The sequence below is a fragment of the Coregonus lavaretus genome, assembly GCF_964263955.1.
Source record: "Coregonus lavaretus genome assembly, chromosome: 16".
Classification (NCBI taxonomy): Eukaryota; Metazoa; Chordata; class Actinopteri; order Salmoniformes; family Salmonidae; genus Coregonus; species Coregonus lavaretus.
In genome coordinates, this window is record NC_140003.1 from 12145961 (window position 1) to 12168422 (window position 22462).

At 45.2% G+C, this 22462-nt stretch overlaps 1 protein-coding gene across 5 annotated transcripts in view; it reads left to right on the forward strand.

The window, feature by feature from the left end:
• Positions 1 to 22462, forward strand: part of LOC311144135 (myosin light chain kinase, smooth muscle-like) — a 107440-nt gene that overhangs the window by 72146 nt on the left and 12832 nt on the right. For 3 of the 5 annotated variants that reach the window (XM_084180123.1, XM_084180122.1, XM_084180124.1), the window contains exons 13-24: positions 1295 to 1441; positions 4187 to 4384; positions 4648 to 4894; positions 6089 to 6169; positions 6505 to 7331; positions 9283 to 9399; positions 10894 to 10962; positions 18165 to 18218; positions 18627 to 18674; positions 19442 to 19569; positions 20480 to 20636; positions 22059 to 22364. In XM_084180123.1, the coding sequence (XP_084036249.1) occupies positions 1295 to 1441; positions 4187 to 4384; positions 4648 to 4894; positions 6089 to 6169; positions 6505 to 7331; positions 9283 to 9399; positions 10894 to 10962; positions 18165 to 18218; positions 18627 to 18674; positions 19442 to 19569; positions 20480 to 20636; positions 22059 to 22364 (2379 nt within the window). The remainder of the gene's footprint in view (positions 1 to 1294; positions 1442 to 4186; positions 4385 to 4647; positions 4895 to 6088; positions 6170 to 6504; positions 7332 to 9282; positions 9400 to 10893; positions 10963 to 18164; positions 18219 to 18626; positions 18675 to 19441; positions 19570 to 20479; positions 20637 to 22058; positions 22365 to 22462) is intronic. The other 2 variants (XM_084180125.1, XM_084180126.1) reach the window with 1 other exon arrangement.

Genomic DNA, 22462 nt, shown 5'->3' on the forward strand with positions numbered 1-22462 from the left:
CCCACACCAAGCCAGTGGTGTGCGTCGTCAGTCCGGCACGGCCCGTGCCTGTTCCACCGGTGCCTGGTCCGGCACCGGTCAGCTGCTTCACGCCGGAGCTAGAGCAATCCGCTCCACCAGTGTGCAGTCCAGCTCCGGACAGCGGGGCCAGACCGGACCAGGGGTACTTTGGGGGGTTGGAGAGGGAGTGGGGATCAGGCCCGGAGCCGGATCCGCCGCCAAGGCGGAGTGCCCACCCGGTCCCTCCCCTGTGGTGTTTGGTTGGCGCGGCCGGAGTCCGCGCCTTTGGGGGGGGGTACTGTCACGCCCTGGCTCTGGGGACTCTAGTATGTTGAGCCAGGGTGTGAGTTTTTCATTTGTGTTCGTTCTAGTATTGTGTTTCTATGTTGGCCAGTGTGGTTCTCAATCAGAGGCAACGTGAATCAGCTGTTGCTTGTTGTCTCTGATTGGGCACCATACTTAGTCAGCCAGTTTTCCCACAGTGTTTGTGGGATCTTGTTCCGTGTTCCTGTGTAGGTTTGTGTTTGCACCTTTGGACGGCGCGTATCGATTTTGTTGTTTTGTTCGTGTAAATCATTTAATAAATAAGTATGTTTGCATTCCACGCTGCGCCTTGGTCCTCCTCCTTCGACGATTGTGACAGTGTGCTTCACTCCTGTGATGTGTAAAAATATGGCCATCTATCTGGACAGTGCCATAAATCGTGATCAAATCATCACACTGTGCCTTGGCGCCGGCATGTCGCCGACGTGTCTTCATCACCACCTTCATCATTGGTCACCCTCTAATTCTTCCACTACAAGTCCATATGAGGGTCAGCTGTACACTTGTAACATTCTGCTCCAGAGCCTCTGAAAGTTTTCAGACTATATGCATGGCTGCCAATGTCATTGAGAACACCGTTTTCTACAAATTCTTTGGCATTGTTTCTCCAGTACTGTAGGTTTCAGATGTCCTGGCTGCAGTAGATTGCCAGACAGCTTAGTTCTGGATGTAGGAGAGCTCTTGCTTTATCTGAACGAGCAGCGACTCCCAAGAGATGCACTGGGCTCCCATAGGGCTCAATTCAAAAGTATTGCACTACATACAGGAAATAGGGTGCCATTTGAGACGCTCTATAAGAAATCTGCTCCAGACTCTATATATAGTATTCCAAGAATCCATCTAGAATAACTATTTATTTATTGGGGGAAAGCTGAATCTCAAGTTGGTTGTCTTGGCTTGGTGTGCTGCTTAGTGAATTACTCATGTTCTGAATTAAAGTAACCCTGCTAATGTTATTGTTAAATTTCAGCTAAGAAAAGTGTCAAGAGGATGGGCTCTCCAAATGCAGTTGACACCAAGAAGCCATTGAAGCCTTCTGCCCCTGTATTCCTACGAGGTCTGAAGGATCTGAAAGTCATGGACGGTAGCAAAGTCATCATGACCGTGGAGGTGACAGGTAAGAGAAGGCCTCGTCTCTCCTCCTCCTGGGTCGTATTCATTAGGTACCAAATGGAAGAAAACGGACTGAAACACGGAGTGACTACCTAGACCAGGGGTGTCAAACTCATTTTAGCTCAGGGGCCACATGGAGGAAAATCTATTCCCAAGTGGGCCGGACCGGAAAAATCATGGTATATATAACTTAAAAACAACAACTTCAGATTGTTTTCTTTGTTTTAATACGATCAACATACAACATAAAGCTGGAGCCTGAGGACAGTGTGTCCAAAATAGTACAAGCACAACATCACTATTAATCATAAAACACGTCAAGTTTATTTGAAAATTCTAAAGAAAAAGAACACACAAACACACAATGCCTCAGTGATTAACAGAACTGTTTCACAGATCACAGAACTATATCAGGGTGTCATTTCTCAGGCAGAAATGTAGATACAAATAATGAAATCCTGTTCCCCAAACAAGTGCAAGAACCACAGAGTCAAGAATAGGTTAAATATACAAATAAAATAAAATCAATTAAAAACAATAGCACATCAACATAAAAACATATAAACATAAATCTGAAAGCGTTGCTCAAACTCCCGTAACAGTCCAGTTATTTTATCTTTGAACCGCTTCATGTCTGCCACATGTTGGGTCGCGCACACATTTTTCAGACAGGGGAAGTGAGCTGCATCACCACCGGCAAGTTGCGTCTCCCACAATGACAGCTTCAACTTGAAAGAACGTATGCTGTCATAATACTGCGTGACAACTTTGTTGCGCCCTTGCAGCTGTTTGTTCAAGTTATTCAGGTGCTCTGTAACATCCACCATAAATGCAAGGTCCGGCATCCATTCTGCGGAATGAAATTCTAACACTGGTTTGCCCTTTTCTTCCATGAACTGTTCAATTTCTTCTCGTAAATCAAAGAAACGCCTCAGCACAGCACCTCGGCTTAACCATCTTACCTCAGTGTGGTATGGCAGGCCATAGATGTGGTCTTTCTCTCTGAGAAGGCTGTCAAACTGACGGTGATTCAGGCTTCTGGATCGGATGAAATTAACAGTTTGGATGACCACCTTCATGACGTTATCCATCTTTAATGACTTGCAACACAAAGCCTCCTGGTGCAAAAAAGTTCATTCACCTTCTCTCATCTCCGCTGTCCTTGAAAGTTGTCATATTTGTCGGCATGAAGACTCACATAGTGGCGACGAAGGTTATATTCTTTCAGCACTGCAACATGCTCTGAACACACCAAACATACAGCTTTCCCATTCAATTCCGTGATTAAATAGGATGACCATTTTTCTTGGAACACTATGCACTCTGCGTCCACTTTTCTCTTTTTTGACAGAGACATATTGGGGCAATGAGGGTGCCAAAGCACATAATGTTAAAAGTAGAAGCCGTAATAAATATCGCGGGCAAAACAAAGTAGCTCATTGGCTGCACGTGCTTGACCTACTTGCTCTGCCCCGGTATAAACAGTTTGCTTGCTTAACACAATTGCTATTGCGCCATCCAGTGGACGCAATTGGAACAGCAGTTTATTTTATAGAAAAATTGCAGCGCATTTTTATACTTAAGAAAACTTTTTTTTTTTTTTTTTTTTTTTTTTTTTTTTTTTAAATCATCTCGCAGGCCGGATTAAACCCGTTTGCGGGCCTGATCCGGCCCACGGGCCGTACGTTTGACACCCCTGACCTAGACTAGTCCAATAAAACCGCTTGTTTTCGTATTCTGTTGAAAAGCATTTTGTAACAGTGTGCCACAATGAATACATACAACCCTGGTCGGTGTCTTGTGTTGGCCCTTATTCCAATTAATCCAACTGGAAAACTCGGAACTTTGGTTTTGTTTTCAGTATTTTCAGCGACTCTGTTTGCTTTAGACACTGGTATTTCCTGCTCATCCCCCCCAGAGATGAGTTGTTTGGTTTTCAGTTCTTTCTGCGTTTGCATTTCCTTCCAACGTGTGACCTGAGGGGTGGGCAGCCTCTCGGAGTATTATCATTTATTCTTATATAATCTTCATCATCCCACTTCCTGTGTGTGTGAGAGGTTGTTCGCATGAGGCAGGAGTCGCTTGTTATACGGCATATGGTTTACCTTATTATTCTAGGCCTTTCATCATTTAATGTAAATAGTGATGGAGTGGGATGGTCTCTCACTGTATTTTCTTATGGAGATTTATGATAACAGTAATCCACATGCAATTTATTAGATTAGATCATGCATCATACCTATGTGGAAAATGCATAATATTATGCAAGACAATTCTAAATCATAGCATGTGTTATGTAATACAACCTGTCATAACATGTATATAATAATTTCAAGTGATAGTTCACCCAAATTACACAATTACATATTGGTTTCCTTACTCAGTAAACAGTCTGACAGTAATCCATGCTTTGGCTTTGTTTACCTAGCCACCGTCTCCAAATGCAAACTTTTTTTGAATTTTTGTCCAAAAACCAACTCATTATCCAAGCATTAGTATGTTTTGCGTTTCATGTCCAAATCATTTTAAAGTAGCTTTATTGAGCTAAACGATACATTTTAGAAACGTTGAGATGATTGGGGCATGAAATGTGAAAAATGCTAATTTCTAGGATAATGATTTGCATTGGTCTTTGGACAATAATGCAAAAAAGTTATCATTTGGAGACAGTGACCAGGTAAACAAAGCCAAATAATGGATTTCTGTCTTGTCCAAACACAAGGTTTAATGTAACATTTTGTGGTCATAGGGAATCCTCATCCAGAGATTGTGTGGCTCCACAATGGAAAGGAGATCCAGGAGTCGGAGGATTTCCACTTTGAGCGGAAGGGGAGCCAATACAGTCTGTTCATCCAGGAAGTCTTCCCTGAGGACACTGGGAAGTACACCTGTGAGGTGTGGAACGAAGTGGGAGAGGTTCGCACCGAGGCCTCACTCACTGTACAAGGTAGGCTAGTAGCCTAGCTAACTCCACCTAAGCTAGCTCAGTATGTCTGGTGAAATATCTCTAGCAGATGTAGTTTATGCCTCAGGTTTTCCAGATATCCCGATTTAGAGTATTCCTGGAATCAGAGAATCAGGAGGGAATAAGTTGGAAATCAGGGAATCCTCCAACCAGGATTTTCTGGACAATCTGTGCATTTTTGAAAAGGTACCGGAAATTCACAACCCTATTCATGCAATAATGTTGTCTCTGTCTTTGTGTTCCAGAACCCCAGGATGGGGTGCAGCCCTGGTTCATCACTAAGCCCAAGTCCACCACTGCCTCCCTGGGGCAGAATGTCCTGCTATCCTGTGCCATCGCTGGGGACCCCTTCCCCCAGTGGACCTGGATGAAACAGGGCCAGGTGGTGACCACTGGGCTGGACTATGAGATTCTGCAGAAGGAGGACGTGGTGTCTCTGCTCATCAGGCGAGTCAGGTCTCACCACGCCGGGGACTACGAGATCAGCCTGAGGTAGGCTTCTGCGGTGCCATTTAAGATGTGCTGGACTCCTTATACAGTAGATGACTCCCTTCTGTAGTATCGGGAGAAGGAGCTGTTTATGTTGGAACACAATAACACTGTCATTTACAGTATAACATACTATAAGGTAGTGGTTCTTAAACTGGGGGTCCCGACCTCCCGGGAGGTTGCGAGAAGGTTTTGGGGGGTCGCGAGTGTGAAACTGAATGGGAAAAATACATTTTCCAAACATATTTTAATAAGCTACATATTTTAAATTTAGACCTTTGCTTATTCGATCTGGTTACTAACATAGGCCTACAGTACTGGATCAAATTCTTCTTAAAAAACATCTCTGTGCTTCAGAACCAAAAAGTTGCGTGTCTTAACTGTTGATTATGACCAAAGACCAGTCCTCACCATTGGCACGCAAAGGCGGGCGCCCATATCCAGATTAGTGACCAGAAGCACTTGTTTAATTTTCTCCGGTTTTACCTGGCAAGAACATTGTACGTTTATATTATCCATATAAAATACTGTTTAGCAATCTGCTACAGGCGCATCCTTGCCAGAACGATAGGCTACCTTGCGATATCATTGATCATTTTCATATTTCAGATAGGCCAAGTTTGGGTGGCTACTGGCTATATGTCTAAATATTGCTGTAACATCGCACTGCCTTCAATACTTATGGCTGAAGATGTAAAATGTTCTGCCGAATTTATTATGATATTTGTGAGGAAGAAAAGACTACAGACAGACCATACTTTTCATCCGATCCTGCAACCTCCGCTGCGTACAGGTAGGCCGTATGAGCCTATCTGCTTGCTCTGGATTCCAGAGAAGTGACATGATATCCCTAGTTGATATTGGCTACTAACATGAATGCCTTTCAGCTCAAAATGTAAGTGTAAAACATAGCTTATTTCTGTATCTTGCTTTTTGAAAATGTGCGCGGGTCAAAAAGTTGAGGAACCACTGCTATAAGGTACTACTCCTACATGTCTGCCTCTGACAAAGTTTCATTTTAAATCAATGTTTTGATTGATGATTATAATACATGGGTTAGTGTGAGGGTTACAAATCCAAGACCGGCATCACTGAGACACATAGCCTCTTCTTGATTTGGTCTTAAAAGCAAGTACCAGTAGTTAAAACACTCCCCCTCCCTAGTTGTCCATTCACCTTCTCTCTCTCTTCTTCTAGGAACAAAGTGGGCGACTGCAGTTGTGTTGCCACTCTGTTGGTCAGTGAGGGTGCAGTAGTGTCCGGTGGAGAGCAGCAAACGTATGTAGCCAGCTATCCTACTGCTTTACTGTCGAGGCCCCTCAGCCTGGGCTATTTTTGCCTTCCCCTCTCCCGCCCCCCCTCCCCAGACCCCGGTTTCAAATCAGTTTAAACCCTGAATATAACCAAATAAATTGTTTACAGTACCTCCTCCAGCTGTGCCATTGTTCAAAGCCAGGGGCTGGTTGCCCTTATAAGGCTACTGAAGTCATCTCTGATGTAACATCATGTTGAGTTGTGGTCCCCCCCCCCCTCAATTAACCAGTGGAGGCCGGGGGCTTTTAAACGACCCCTGTTTTTTTCCTCTTCCGCCCTCTCTCTCTGTGCTACTGCAGGCTTGAGCCTTGTCAGCGTGTGGGAGGAGTGGACGGGACAGTGCGAGGCAGAGGAGCACCGAGCAGCAGCACTAGCAGCAGCTCCATTCAGCAGCAGCAGGAGCCAGTGGAGTCAGAGGAGCCCAGCGCAGCTCGGGGACTCCTGAAGAGGCGCGTGGAGACCAAGGAGCACTGCGAGGACCAGATCCGCCTGCAGGAGGCCGAGCAGCGCGACTTCCGCACGGTGCTGGGCAGGAAAGTCACCACCAAGAGTGTCTCCGAGGAGGATCTGAAGGAGATCACGGCGGAACAGATGGACTTCAGGAGCCAGCTCCAGCCCAGAGGGGTCAAGCCCAAGACCCTGTCTGAAGATGAGAGGAAGGTCAACGCTCCCGCGCAGGTGGACTTCAGAGCCGTCCTGGGGAAGAAGGGGGGCGCCGTGAAACCAGGCGCTGCTCCTGCCGAGAAAGGAGAGCCTGCAGATTTCAGATCAGTTCTGGCCAACAAGAAGAAGCAGACAAGCTTGGAGAACAACGGGGAGAGCCCTGCTCCAGCAGCAGTTCAGTCCCTGGTAGCAGCAACACCCAAAGCTCCTGCTTCTTCCCCTGACAAGAAAGAGAAGGAGAAGAACACCGTCAACTGTGTGGATGGTGGGATTATTGATAAGAAGAACAACAACATTGGAAAGGAGCCAGTGTTCAGTCAGAAGCTGAGTGATGTGAGCGTGGTGGACGGATCTTGCCTGCGGCTACAGTGCCAGGTGACCTGTGACCCCCCTGCTACTACTACCTGGACTCTAGACGGGAAGGTCATCAAGCCCTCCAAGTTTATCAAGCTGTCCAACGAAGGTAAATATGTGGCCTACTACTAAACCGACCATGTCTGCCTCCCAAATGGCACCCTATTCCCTTTTCATAGTCCAGAGCCCAAACGTAGTGCACTACATAGGGCAGGGGTATTCAACTCTTACCCTACGAGGTCCGGAGCCTGATGGTTTTCTGTTCTACCTGATAATTAATTGCACCTATGTAAATCAGTCCCTGATTAGAGGGGAACAGTTAAAAAAACGCTGTGAAACTGGCTTCAAGGTCCAGAGTTGAGTTTTAGGGACATGGGGAATAGGGTGCCATTTGGGATGCATTCCATTTCATTAATGCATTATTCATGTCTCTGTGGAGGCTTGGCTTCTAATATTAGAAAGTAGTGTGTCTATGACAGACAGAAAGACAGTGATATGACTGAGTTTCCCCTCTCTCACCGAAGCATTACAGGCATTTAATATGGGATATGATGGGAACAATCCCTTTACATAGGAGAGTCAATCAAATCACATGAAATCAAAATGTATTTGTCACATGCGCCGAATACAACAGGTGTAGATCTTACCGTGAAATGCTTACTTACAAGCCCTTAACCAACAATGCCGTTTTAAGAAAAATAAGAGTTAAGAAAAATATTTGCTAAATAAACTAAAGTAAAAAATAAAAGAGCAACAATTAAATAACAATAACGAGGCTATATACAGGGGGTACCGGTACCGAGTCAATGTGCAGGGGTACAGGTTAGTCGAGGTAATTGAGGAAATATGTACATGTAGGTAGGTGTAAAGTGACTATGCATAGATAAACAGTGAGTAGCAGCAGCGTAAAAATGCAAATAGTCCGGGTAGACATTTGATTAGCTGTTCAGCAGTCTTATGGCTTGGGGGTAAAAGCTGTTAAGAAGCCTTTTGGACCTAGACTTCGCACTCCGGTACCGCTTGCTATGCGGTAGCAGAGAGAACAGTCTATGATTACGGGGGCTGGAGTCTTTGGACATTTTTAGGGCCTTCCTCTGACACCGCCTGGTATAGAGGTCCTGGATGGCAGAAAGCTTGGCCCCAGTGATGTACTGGGCCGTACGCGCTACCCTCTGTATCGCCTTGCGGTCGGAGGCCAAGCAGTAGCCATACCAGGCGGTGATGCAACCAGTCAGGATGCTCTCGATGGTGCAGCTGTACAACTTTTTGTCATCGATGTTATCATAGAGCCTATATATTTTGTACTGGTTCCTTGTAATCGTTTCCATGTAAAAAGCCCCTCTCATATACAACGTGGTATAAATAGAGTAATAGCTGAAGGATTCCCTTTTTCTGGGCTCCTGGGTATCCTTGACACACCTACAAACAGACATAATGTTCGTCCCAAATGGCACCCTATTCCCTAAATAGTGCACTACTTTTGACCAAGGCCCATAGGAAATAGGGTGTCAATTGGGACGCAATATCCATCATCTCTGTTATTTCATGTCAGAGAAACAGCCCCAAATCCCAACTGTCACACAGCCATGTCTACTAAATAAATAATGGAATTATATCTTGGTGACCCTCCAGGTCATGTTTATTCTCATTTTAGTGTCACCGAGGGTCATGCTGAAGAATGCATTGCTTCAGGCTCTGAGAGAGAAGCTTACATTTCTCATTTACTTCATTTACGTCCCACCATAACAAATGAAGTATGTTAGTATGTTATCATGGAGCCATAGGGTAGTAATGGAGGCCTCTCTGGCTATGGTTGTCTATGTGTGTACTGGGGCCACTGTGGCTATGGTTGTGTGTGTGTGTGTGTGTGTGTGTGTGTACTGGGGCCCACTGTGGCTATGGTTGTATGTGTGTGTGTGTACTGGGGGCCACTGTGGCTATGGTTGTATATGTGTGTGTGTGTGTGTGTATACTGGGGGCCGCTGTGGCTATGGTTGTCTGTGTGTACTGGGGCCACTGTAGCTAAGGTCCCTTGTGTGTGTTTCTTTGTTTTCCTGCAGGAGGCCAGTGCTCCCTGACCATCGACAAGGCCCTGCCCGAGGACGAGGGCCAGTACAAGTGCCGGGCAGAGAACTCTGCCGGTAAAGCTGAGTGTTCCTGCATGGTGCTGGTGGATGGTGAGTTGTTCCAGGCTGACGTGTCCCTCTGACTGCTCCCCACTCCCATGAGTCCCCCTCAGCCTCACGGCCACCCCGGCCTCAGCCCAGGCACTTCCTGCAATTACAACGGACAGATTAGCCTAGCTGGATTCCCTGTTCCAGGCTCCCACTGCACGTCCTCCTCCCCCAGCCCCCCAGCACTCATTAACAGGCCTGGATCAAAACATTATCCAGGCACGCACAGTTCAAGCCTAGTTTTAGATTCATATGCAAATAGAAATTAGTTGAACTTTTGCATACTTCTACTACTAATCAAATCAAATCAACTTGTATTTGCCACATGCGCCGAATACAACAGGTGTAGACATTACAGTGAAATGCTTACTTACAAGCCCTTAACCAACAATGCAGTTTTTTATTTCAATAGAAAAGTCAAAAATGTGGTAAGTAAAAAAAAATTAAAGCAAATAACTAAAGAGCAGCAGTAAAGTAAAATAACAGTAGGGAGGCTATATACAGGGGGTACCGGTACAGAGTCAATGTGCGGGGGCACCGGCTAGTCGAGGTCATTGAGGTAATATGTACATGTGGGTAGAGTTAAAGTGACTATGCAAAAATAATAAACAGAGTATCAGCAGCGTAAAAGAGGGGGATGGGGAAGGGTTGGGGGGGCAGTGCAAATAGTCTGGGTAGCCATGATTAGCTGTTCAGGAGTCTTATGGCTTGGGGGTAGAAGCTGTTGAGAAGCCTTTTGGACCTAGACTTGGCGCTCCGGTACCGCTTGCCGTGCGGTAGCAGAGAGAACAGTCTATGACTAGGGTGGCTGGAGTCTTTGTACTCTCTGATGTACTGGGCCATACGCACTACCCTCTGTAGTGCCTTACGGTCGGATGCCAAGCAGTTGTCATACCAAGCGGTGATGCAACCAGTCAGGATGCTCTCGATGGTGCAGCTGTATAACTTTTTGAGGATCTGAGGACCCATGCCAAATCTTTTCAGTATCCTGAGGGGGAATAGGCTTTGTCGTGCCCTCTTCACGACTGTCTTGGTGTGTTTGGACCATGATAGTTTGTTGGTGATGTGGACACCAAGGAACATGAAGCTCTCTACTGTTGACGTCAATGCAAAAGTATGAGATTATGAAACGTTATTTAGCAAATATGGTTTGGTCCACCTTAAATAGTCCAGAGCAGGGTTGCAAAATTCCGGGAACTTTAAATACATTCCCTGGTTTTCCAGAAATCCTGGATGAAGTGTTCCGTATTTCCTGCTATTCCCTCCTGATTCTGGGAAGCCTCCAACTGGGATTTCAGGAAAACCAGCAAATGTATTGAAAGTTCCCGGAATTTTGCAACCCTATTCCAGAGGGAATCATTGCATTTTTAACATGAATGGTCCATTTGAATGGTTAGCTGTTGTTGTGTTACTGATACACTAAGTAGGAATTCATGTAGTTTTATCAGATAGGAAAGAATGAGAAATAAGTAGCCATGTTTTTTTCCTCTTCCGTAGATCCTACAGACACAAACTCGACAGCAGCTGACAAGAAGATCAAGAAGCCATCCACCCCTACCTCCGAGAGTGAGTTTCCAAAATATGTGCTTCCTTATTTCCCAAAAAGGAGCGTTGTGGGATCTCTCTGTCTTTCCCACTGCTGCAGCCTGCCTGCCTGCCTGCCTCTCAGTGAGCTGGTGCTCTTTATAGCATGTGAACAAAAATAAAATATTGTTCTGACCCCAAACTCACTCATTAAATCTGGCCAATCTCTTCTCTCTGTGTAGAGAACGAACATGAAAATTGTGATCAGTAAATCTATATAGGTCTTTTATCCAAAGTCTTTTATCAAGTTAGATTTATGCTAATGGTAAGGATGTTGGGGAGGATTATGGAGAAGATGTTCTTATCTTATTGGTCATCTTAATCTTTTCAAGCTGGAGGAGTAGGTAGGAGTTCTATAGAGTTATGTGCTATACCCCTGCACATTCTTTTCCATATGATTTAATGATGTAGGCATTAGCCTGTAAAGAGTCCAGCAGTCGACACCCCCTTGCACGCAGATCTACCTTTACATAAAAGGCTTTAGATCAGGCACACTCAGGGCTGGGCATGAAGAATGTCCATTTATCCCTCATGCCTCCAGCCTGGATGGTTCCTTCCAGGGGTCAGAGGCCACTACGACACCCCTCTCCTCTGTGATGTTTGACAGAGCTAATTGACTGCTGTTTGTCTTTAAGCCCGGGACACTCACTCGAACTTAAAACATGCCCAAGGAGAAAGGGAGAGGGAAAGAGAGAGCGGGATGGAAAGAGAGTGGAGGGAGAGAGAGACCCTTTGCATGGCTGCCCCGCTCACTCAACCTCCTCTCCCAAACTTCCATGTAAGGCTTGCGTCTGCCTGCTCCTTAGCCCTCTCTTGACTCACATGCTCTGGCCTCTTTTTCCTATACTCTGAGGTTCTGCAGAAAATCTGCCAGCTTCGGGATATGCTTTTGTCCTGCTGGAATGTGGAATGATCCAAACAAGCTCTAAAACTAAGAGCTGTGTGGTGAGCATTTTAATAAAAGGCATGAGGCCGAGACCTGACATGAGAGCCCCTGATGATTAGTCAACGCAATTCTCTTTTTGTAATGATGTAGGAGTGATTTGAAACAAGTAAATATGTGTTTAAAGTCCACAGCATTGGCTAGGGTTGGAGATAATTCTGTCTTAGAATGATTCATTCACAACATTGTTCCCATGGGGTATTGGAATCATGTCATGTGAAGCTTTAGAGTACAGTAATCCTGACTGTGATAGTTGGGGTCAGTGCTTATGGTTCTCAAAGAGGTTGAGATTTTTTTCAATTGTACTAGAAAGCAAGCCTTGCTGCAGATATTATAATATAATGGCGCTGGAGGGAATAGCGTTTTACAGGCTCTTGACTATTTGGTATTATTTTTTTCTCTGATCTTAACTGTTTTTGTACATAATGTTTTCGTCATCATTTCCTATGACATCAGAACAGCAAACACTAACCTCCATTTGGATGAGGATTTCTACTTCAATGAGTCGGAGGTGAATGACATGCTGCTCATCCCGGACCAGGTCCAAATCCCAGACACTCGAAGATAGAGGAGGCGCAGTTATAGAAGCCGGCATGTGGGATACCTGACAAGACTACGCAGGCGGGTGGATAAACACCTCCTCTACCCTCCGTTCTATTGGCGAATGTGCAATCACTGGAGAATAAACTGGACGAGTTCTGTTCGAGATTATCCTATCAACTTGATCTGAAGAACTGTAATATCCTATGTTTCTCAGAGTCGTGGCTGAACCAAGACATGGAAAATATAAATCTAGCTGGATCTTCGATACATCGGCAGCACAGAGTGGCAGTGTTGGGCAAACTCCTGGAAGGGGGGTGAGTGGGGGGGTGGTGTCTCTTTGTTAACAATAGCTGGTGCACGATCACTAATATTAAGGAAGTCTCAAGGTTCTGCTCGCCTGAGTTAGAATAACTCATGATAAACTGTTGACCCTACTATTTACCAAGAGAGTTTTCATCAATATTTTTCGTAGCTGTCTACTTACCATCACAAACCGATGCTGGCACTAAGACTGCACTCAACGAGCTGTATAGGGCCATAAGCAAACAAGAAAATGCTCACCCAGAGGCGGCGCTCCTAGTGGCAGGAAAACTGAAATCCGTCTTACCTAAGTTCTACCAACATGTCACCCGTGCAAATAATAGAGGCAAAAAAACTCTAGATCACCTTTACTCCACACACAGAGATGCATACAAAGCTCTCCCTCACCCTCCATTTGGCAAATCTTACCATAACTCTATCCTCCTGATTCCTGCTTACAAGCAAAAACTCAAACAGGAAGTACCAGTGACGCGCTCAATACGGAAGTGGTTTGATTAAGCGGATGCTAAGCTACAGGACTGTTTCACTAGCACAGACTGGAATATGTTCAAGGATTCGTTACATTTTAGTCATTTAGCAGACGCTCTTATCCAGAGCAACTTACAGTTTGTGAGTGCATACATTTTTCATACTGGCCCCCGTGAGAAACGAACCCACAACCCTGGCGTTGCAAGCACCATGCTCTACCAAGTGAGCTACAGGGGACCTCATTCATACGATGGCATTGAGGAGTTTATCAGTCACCAGCATCATTAATAAGTGCATTGACAACGTCGTCCCCACATTGACCGTACGTACGTATATATCCCAACCAGAAGTTATGGATTATAGGCAACATCCATACTGAGCTAAAGGGTAGAGCTGCCGCTTTCAAGGAGCGGGACACTAATCTGGACGCTTAAAATAAATCCCGCTACGCCCTCCGACGAACCATCAAACAGGCAAAGCATCAATACAGGACTAAGAGCGAATCCTACTACACCGGCTCTGACGCTCGTCGGATGTGGCAGGACTTGCAAACTATCACGGATTACAAAGGAAAACCCAGCTGTGAGCTCCCCAGTGACGCGAGCCTACGAGACAAACTAAATGCCTTCTATGCTCGCTTCGAGGCTAGCAACACTGAACCATACATGAGAGCACCAGCTGCACTGGACGTCTGTGTGATCACGCTCTCCATAGGCGATATAAGACCTTTAAACAGGTTAACGTTCACAAGACCGCAGGGCCAGACAGATTACCAGGACGCGTACTCGGAGCATGCACTGACTAGCTGGCAAGTGTCTTAACTGACATTTTCAAACTCTCCCTGACCCAGTCTGTAATACTTACATGTTTCAAGCAGACCACCATAGTCCCTGTGCCTAAGAGCCAAGGTAACCTGTGTAAATGACTATCGCCCCGTAGCACTCACATCTGGACTCACTCCAATTTGCATACCTCACCAACAGATCCACAGATGGCACAATCTCTATTGCACTCCACACTGCCCACCTGGACAAAAGGATCACCTTTGTGCAAATGCTGTTCATTGACTACAGCTCAGCGTTCAACACCATAGGGCCCTCCAAGCTCATCACTAAGCTAAGGACCCTGGGACAGAACACCTTCCTCTGCAACTAGATCCTGGACTTCCTGAGGGTAGGCAACAAGTCATCCGCCACTCTGACTCTCAACACGGGGGCCCCTCAGGGGTGCGTGCTTTGTCCCCTCCTGTACTCCCTGTTCACCCACAACTTTATGGCCGCGCATGACACCAATACCATCGTTAAGTTTGCAGACAACACGACGGTGGTAGGCCTGATGATCACTAACAACAATGAGACAGCCTATAGGGAGGAGGTCAGATACCTGGCAGTGTGGTGCCAGGACAACAACCTCTCCCTCAATGTCAGCAAGTCAAAGGAACTGATCGTGGACTACAGGAAACGGAAGGCAGAGCACGCCCCCATTCACATCGACAGGACTGTAGTGGAGTGGGTCGAGAGCTTCAAGTTCCTCTGTGTCCACATCAGGACCTATCATGGTCCAAACACACCAACACAGTTGTGAAGAGGGTACGACAACGCTTCTTCCTCCCCAGGAGGATAAAAATATTTGGCATGGGTCCTCAGATCCTCAAAAAAACACCTGCACTATTGAGAGCATCTTGACTGGCTGCATCACCGCTTGGTATGACAACTGCTTGGCATCCGACCGTAAGGCACTACAGAGGGTAGTGCGTATGGCCCAGTACATCACAGGGGCCGAGTATCCCTGCCATCCAGGACCTCTATACCAGGTGATGTCAGAGGAAGGCCCTAAAAATTGCCAAAGACTCCAGCCACCCAAGTCATAGACTGTTCTCTCGGTACCGGAGCACCAAGTCTGGGACCAAAATGCTCCTGAACAGCTTCTACCCCCAAGTTATACGTTTGTTGAACAGTTAGTCAAATGGCTACCCTGACTATTTGCATTGACCCCCTTTTTATTTGCACTGACTTTCTTTCACCGACTCAATGCACACTCACTAGACTCTACCCACACACTCACACATACAACACTCTAACATACACACACACACACACACACACTACATTGACGGCACACACACACACACGAACACATTGACAGACTTTCACACTCTTCACACACGCTGCTGCTACTCTGTTTATTATCTATCCTGATTGCCTAGTCACGTTAACCCCTACCTACATGTACATATTACCTCCATTACCTCAACTACCTCGTACCCCAGCACATTGTGTTACTATTTCCTTTTAAATGTTTAGCAAATTGTTCTTACTTTTTAACTCTGCATTGTTGTGTAAGGGCTCATAAGTAAGCATTTCACGGTAAAGTCTACACCTGTCGTATTCAGCGCATGTGACAAATACAATTTGATGTGAGTATATATAACTACAGTGAAATACTGATTCATCACTGTGCCCAGCAAATATAATGATCGTAATTTATTGAATCCTGTAATGGCTCATTGCAGCTAAATGTAACATCTGTTTGATTTTTATTTATTTCTAAGTGCTCTAGAGTGACCTATCGATGGTATCAGCCTTGTTATGGTTTTTCTAAAGCCGTTGCTCTTGTTTGTGTGGTGTATGTAACTCCAGTCACAGAGCGTGGTGAGCCATGGGAATTGTGTCAGTGGTGTAGTGCTATGAAAACAAGCAGCTTTTTCATGCCCACTGGAAAACTCTAACCCCTGCACGATTATATACCTTAAGCTTGGGAGCACAGTCCAGCACTGCAGGCTCCTGCAGATCTCAGAATGCACTGTCCTATCTGGTGGCTCAACCTCTCCTCTCCTCTCCTCTCCTCTCCTCTCCTCTCCTCTCCTCTCCTCTCCTCTCCTCTCCTCTCCTCTCCTCTCCTCTCCTCGCCCTCCACACAAACAGAGCATGCTGGCCACAGAGAGAACACAGAGTAGAAATGCCAATGCGGTTGCCTGCTCCCACACCTCGTATATCAAACTGCTTTCATCTGTGCCTCTACTCCTCTCGACAGCCTGTAACAATGACAGAGATAGTGCTCATCAGGGAATTCAATGGTTTTGGAGCTGCTGTTTCCCTACATGCTGAGCATTTACAACCTGATTGTGACACAGGCCGTGCAATACAATGGCTCCACGTTGTCTGAAAGCCTGTGAGAAGGAACCAGATCATGGGTACATGGCCCCCTGGGGAAGGGTTAAGGCCCGACTCGTTTTGACAGCCTCAACATCTCTCAAAGACTGGGTAACATGGATCACTTCCTCTGCTGCTCACTGTTCTTGACTCTATGTGGATCAGGAACCATAAGCCTTCAAGGCTTGATATCCTGGGTGCTGGCATATAAATTAGTAGTAAGGTAACAGAGATTCTCTTTGACCCATGCTAAGGATGCTGGAATATAGTTTAAGATATAGTGCCTTTACATTGACACTGAGATTATGTTTATGCAGAACAGTGTTTTCCAAAGGATGGGTCGGGACTCGGGACCCACTGATGGGTAGAGGGCTCCAGGTTAAAGTGTCCCCTAGGTACAGATCTAGGATCAGCTTCCATCACCCAATCCTAACCTTAACCATTAGTGTGGGAAATGCAAAACTGACCCCAGATCAGCATCTAGGGTCAAGACTTGGTTGTGAGTGACTAAAAACATAGATATTGGTGGCATTGGTTAATGATTTGTCACAAATGACAACAGACAGTTATAATGTAGAAAAGTTGGAGAGCTTCTGGTGCAGATGATCGTGTGCGACATTGAGCAATGTATCATGGTGCTGGTGTGGTCCTTTTCATACCAGAGTCTATTCTTTCCTTAAACAGCTGTTCCCTTTCTCTAGTGCTCCATGATTTGTTGCATGTTTCAATCTTTAGTGAATGTCCTCCACTAGGTCTCTTGTCACATGGCTGTCTGTTTTTCCAGGATACACGAAAGAGCTGTTTGATTGAACCGTAGATGGATGGCTAAACTAACTGGCTTAGACACTGCCTCGAAGCTCAACTGCAAAGTTACAATATATAAACATTTATTAAAAGGATAAACTGTTATCTGCACTAAAACTTTGCAAAGCCAATCGGTGTGCTCATAACATTTTAGTCGGTTGTTGTTAAAGCCTGGTCTGTTTGTTGGGCTCCTTCTCTATTTGACATGAGATAAACTATAATGTTTTGTAATGTAATGGTAGATGCTTTGTTTGTGCAATTAAACTTTGATCAACTTTAAATCGTTTATTTCAGTAACCCATTTTGGTACGGTGAGCAAAAATAGTTTTGTGTTGGAAAAAGGATGTTTTTCCTTCCAGAGAGCAGAGGACAGGAGGACCTATCATGCAGAAAAAAGGGGGAAAAGTATGACTTTGAGAGCTTGGAGTTGAAACTGTTATTGGTTAAGGTTAATATTCCTACTGTTGTTCCTTGCTCCTCACTCTGTGTATTACTTCATTTTACTGGAACATTGTTTCTTGACAGCAATCAAATTTAAAATAAATAGTGCCAATAGCTATTTCCTGGATACTTTGACTATTTTTAGTATTACCAAAAAAGGCAAATACCAAAGGACATGAGCACAGAGGCAGCCCTTCTTTCTCCCAGGACATCCACAAGAGAAGAGCTCCCTCCCCCAAGTTGACTTGTTGACTGTTGACTGTTTATTCTCCTTTCCCGTGTACTGTCCTGGGAATAACTAGTGGTAATATTTTATATGACGTACATAATGCATTATAATACACTTGTAATGTGTTAAGATGACACTGACTATTATAATAAGCATCCATAACTCATAAGCGGTTATAAAACTCAATGTTTTATAGATAATGTATTATAATGACGTGTAAGGCAAACGCATTAACCAATTAAACAATGATTTTGAATCTACAAATGTGTTATATTTCCCACAGTATGTGCTCCGTCAGTGGCTTGCTCACAAACTGGACTGGTGTTTCCAACTTGTGGTAAATGAGCTGTACATCCTCATCTCTGCTTTGATTGATCAGTCTGATTGTCAAAAGTAACAATTCTTAACAGGGATCCAGAGAAATCGGTGCAGGCACAATTTGAGAGATTATGTTAGGAAAAATAACAAATCAAATCAAATCGTCTAATGCTTGCTGCTGCTGTAGCTCACAATAATGTAATAATTAAGTGCAATGACCATTAATTTCTGCGAATCCTACGCTCACTATTTTTTGATTCCATCTGTTTTCAGATTAGTATGTTTTTCATGTATATTTCACTTGAATAATTGCATTGAAGAGTCACACAGGGGATTCATTTGTACCAAATCTCCTAATTTGTTCCATTATCAAATGCATTGACACAACTGCGTTCCCAATTGTAATAATTTACCTTCTCTTTTCCAGGTGAGGCAAGGATAAAGAAACCGAATACAAAGATGCCTCCCAAACAGGGTAAGAAAGACTTCTTTGCCATGCAAAAATGTAACCCAGGGGAGTCTCAGAGTAGGAATGCTGGTCTAGGATCAGGTCCCCCTGTCCATGAACATGTTATTCATTATGATCTAAAAGGCTAAACTGATCCTTAATCAGCACTCCTACTCTGAGACACTTGATACATATGGCCCTGTACTAAATCTCTCTGGACTACTAAAGAGGGCACAACCAAAATGTCAACAAGCGGTATAGTCCAACAACAGTGATACATGCAGTAGATAGCCTAGAGGACCTGGCCCGTGTGCCAAACACTGGCCATACCTTGCTGCTCTAACTAAGACAGAGTACTGCTCCCTGCTCTGGCAGAGGTCTGGGGGTGCCTGTAATAGCAATCGGAGATCCCCCTCCTCAGCATGCTGTAGTGTGAACCAACCTGCCCTCTAATAACGAGAGCCAGGGGAGCAAGTCACCCAATCCCAGCAGCTGTTGCAGTTGTGCTTTGTTCGCTGCGGGGAGCTTTAAGGCATTAGCAACGCAATGATATGCTGGGCGTGGGGCGAAGGCGGAAAGCCAGAGGCCTGCCAAACCATCTCAGCCCCCAGGTTAATGGACACACAGTGGGCAGGGGGACACAGACGAATAGACTAATGCTGGTTTTACGCAGAGGTTTGTTCTGATGATAGAGATGTTTCTGGCTGAAGTGACTGTGTGTGTGTGTGTGTGTGTGTGTGTGTGTGTGTGTGTGTGTGTGTGTGTGTGTTTGTGTGTGTGTGTGTGTCGTCCAGCTATGCCCCCTCAGATTGTCCAGTTCCCGGACGACATGAAGATTCTGGCAGGGGAGAAGGTGGAAATTCTCTGTAAGTTTGGAGGAGCTCCGCCAATCAACTGCACCTGGCTCAAGTTCCGCAAACCAGTAAGGACCAGTCTGTACTACATTTTTCACAACCTTGATAAAGATAAGCAAAAATGCATGAGAATGCATAAGCAGAAAATAACCCCATACCTACTGTAAACTATGGTGGTGGCTCTTTGATGTTATGGGGCTATTTTGCTTCCACTGGTCCTGGGGCCCTTGTTAAGGTCAACGGCATCATGAACTTTACCCAGTACCATGACATTTTAGCCAAAGGCCTGGTTGCCTCTGCCAGGAAGCTGAAACTTGGCTGCAAGTGGATCTTCCAGCAAGACAATAACCCCAAGCACACATCAAAATCCACAAAGAAATGGTTAATTGGCCACAAAATCAACATTTTGTGATGGCCATCTCAGTCTCCTGACTTTGAAAACCTGTGGTTTGAATTCAAGAGGGCAGTCCATAAGCGCAGACGAAGGATATCAAGGCTCTGGAAGGATTCTGTATAGAAGAATGGTCTAAGATCCATCCCAATGTGTTTACTAACTCATAAAACATTTTAGAAAAAGGCTCAGTCCCATTATCCTCGCAAGGTGAGGAGGTATTGAAAGGTTTTGACCCCTACCTTTTAGAGAAAGAAAGTATTACTTGTTAAACAAAATCTCTTTCTCTAAGCAATTGTATATGTATAAAATAATATAATTTCCCTGTTTTTCTTGCATACAATATAACTCAGTATTTGAATTATTTTATACAGTAATTTTTGCTAATCTTTATCAAGGATGTCAATCATTCTGGACCCCACTGACTATAATGCAATGCACCTGTCTATGATTAACTCTAACTGTGATCTGATATTATCTACTATCTACTAGCTCTTATCATTGTACCCTTGAACACTGTTTCAACTAACACATGTCCCCTCTGTGAAATCACTGACCTTATGGCGATGCCTTTGTCTTGTATGCAGATTCAAGAGGTCAAAGGTGATTTAACCATTGACACCACTGAGGTTACCAGTAAACTGACCATCGCAGACAGCCAGCAGGACCACTGTGGCTGCTACACCATCGAGCTGCGAAACAACTATGGCTTGAGACAGGCAGCTCTCAACCTTACCATTGTTGGTACGTTCCCTTTTTCCAAATCAGGCCTTATATAAATGTAGCCTGTAGGCGCTAGGCAGTGACGCCATTTTTAGCTCCGTTGCTGAGATTCAGAAGACAATTAAGAGTGGCAGAAGTCTTTCCCAGTATAAAATGATATATGGTATAATCCATGATTTAAAAGCACTGCTGCTACTGATACCAATCATTTTATTGTATCTCGTAAAAAATAGCGGTCCTGTAGCTTTGGGGAATGTTGTTGGGGAAGGGAAGGTATGCAGGACGGGCCAGCTCCAACTCTCTAGATCCTAATACTAACAGGCCGCTGCAGGGATCTCCGATGGCCTTTTAAGGTTGTGCTTTCTCTCCAGCTGTTGCTTTAATATGAGGCTCTTTGCCACTGCTGTCAGAGTGGAGTGTATCCAGTCTAACTCAGGGAATACGCCAAAGCCAGGGAAAGAGGAGTTATAGAGCTGCTCCACATAAACGCAACCGCTTATGTGCCCGGAGAACTGTTAATAGCATACAGAGAGGCACAAAGCGCTTGTTAGACACTGGTAAAAACAGCCTACCACTTAGATGCTTGTTAATGTATATAATGTATATGATCCTCGCGTTAGGTTTATGGCCTTGGACTGTATGTATGGAGTATAGAGGTTTAGTTTAGAATTGTTTCATGTAATTTGTGGCCCCTTTTGCAGTGACATTGAATCGTCCCCCATGGCAGAGCTGTTGGTGTCACGCTCTGCTCTTTGGGGCGGATTAGTTTGCTATTTTACAAGGGAGCACTGGGGATTAAGTGGGGGTATGCTTTTAACAGCTTGGGTAACATGGCATCCCTCTAAACAAAGCAGGGAGAATAAGGTACTGTACCTAGCAGACAGTCTGGGGCATATCGTCTGACACCAGCAGTACATAAAACTGATCCAGACTCCATGTGAAGCCTCCCTGTCACTGCTCTCACAGATCATCTGCGCTCACTAACAGTTTCCTGTACTGTGCCTTTAATTGAGAAGCTGCCATTACTGTATATGGTGAAACTGCTGTTGACGAATGGAGTTGGTTCAAAAGGTAGCCACTATAGCCAGACAGGAAGCTGCTTCATTCCCAACAGAGCTGTGCTTTTGTGTGCATGGGGACTACTGAGTACAGACGTTGGTGAATGGAAGGACTGGGAGACCTATCTGTTCAAACCTTCACAAGTCGAGTGACCTTCAAACTCTAGGTCTGGCACCCTATTCCCTATATAGTGCACTACTTTTGACCAGGGCCCAAAAGTAGTGTACTATATAGGGAATAAGGTTCCATTTGGGACTCAGCCTAGAACATGTATCACAACAATGTAAACATGGTTTTGTGTGGCTTATTGAAAGGCCTAGCATTGCGCCTGAGCATGTCCGTCATTTGGCGCGTTGATCTACTGAGTGTCACTGTGTGTTCCAGACAAACCTGATCCCCCTGCACGAGTTCCAGCCGCCTCAGACATCCGCCGCTCCACACTCACACTGTCATGGTACGGCCCCACCTACGACGGGGGCAGCGCGGTCCAGTCCTACAACCTAGAGATATGGAACTCTGTGGATAAGGAGTGGAAGAACCTGGTCTCCTGCAACAGCACCTCCTATAATGTCCAGAACCTGCTGGGTCAGCGCCAGTACAAGTTCAGGGTGCGGGCGGTCAATATCTACGGCATCGGGGAGCCCAGTGCCGAGTCTGAGCCTGTCACAATGTTAGAGGAGGATGTAGAGGGTGAGCTCCCCCTAGTGGCATATATGGTGTACTGACACTCATTGGTAACACTAATAATCACACTCATTGGTAACACTATTATAATAACACTTATTGGT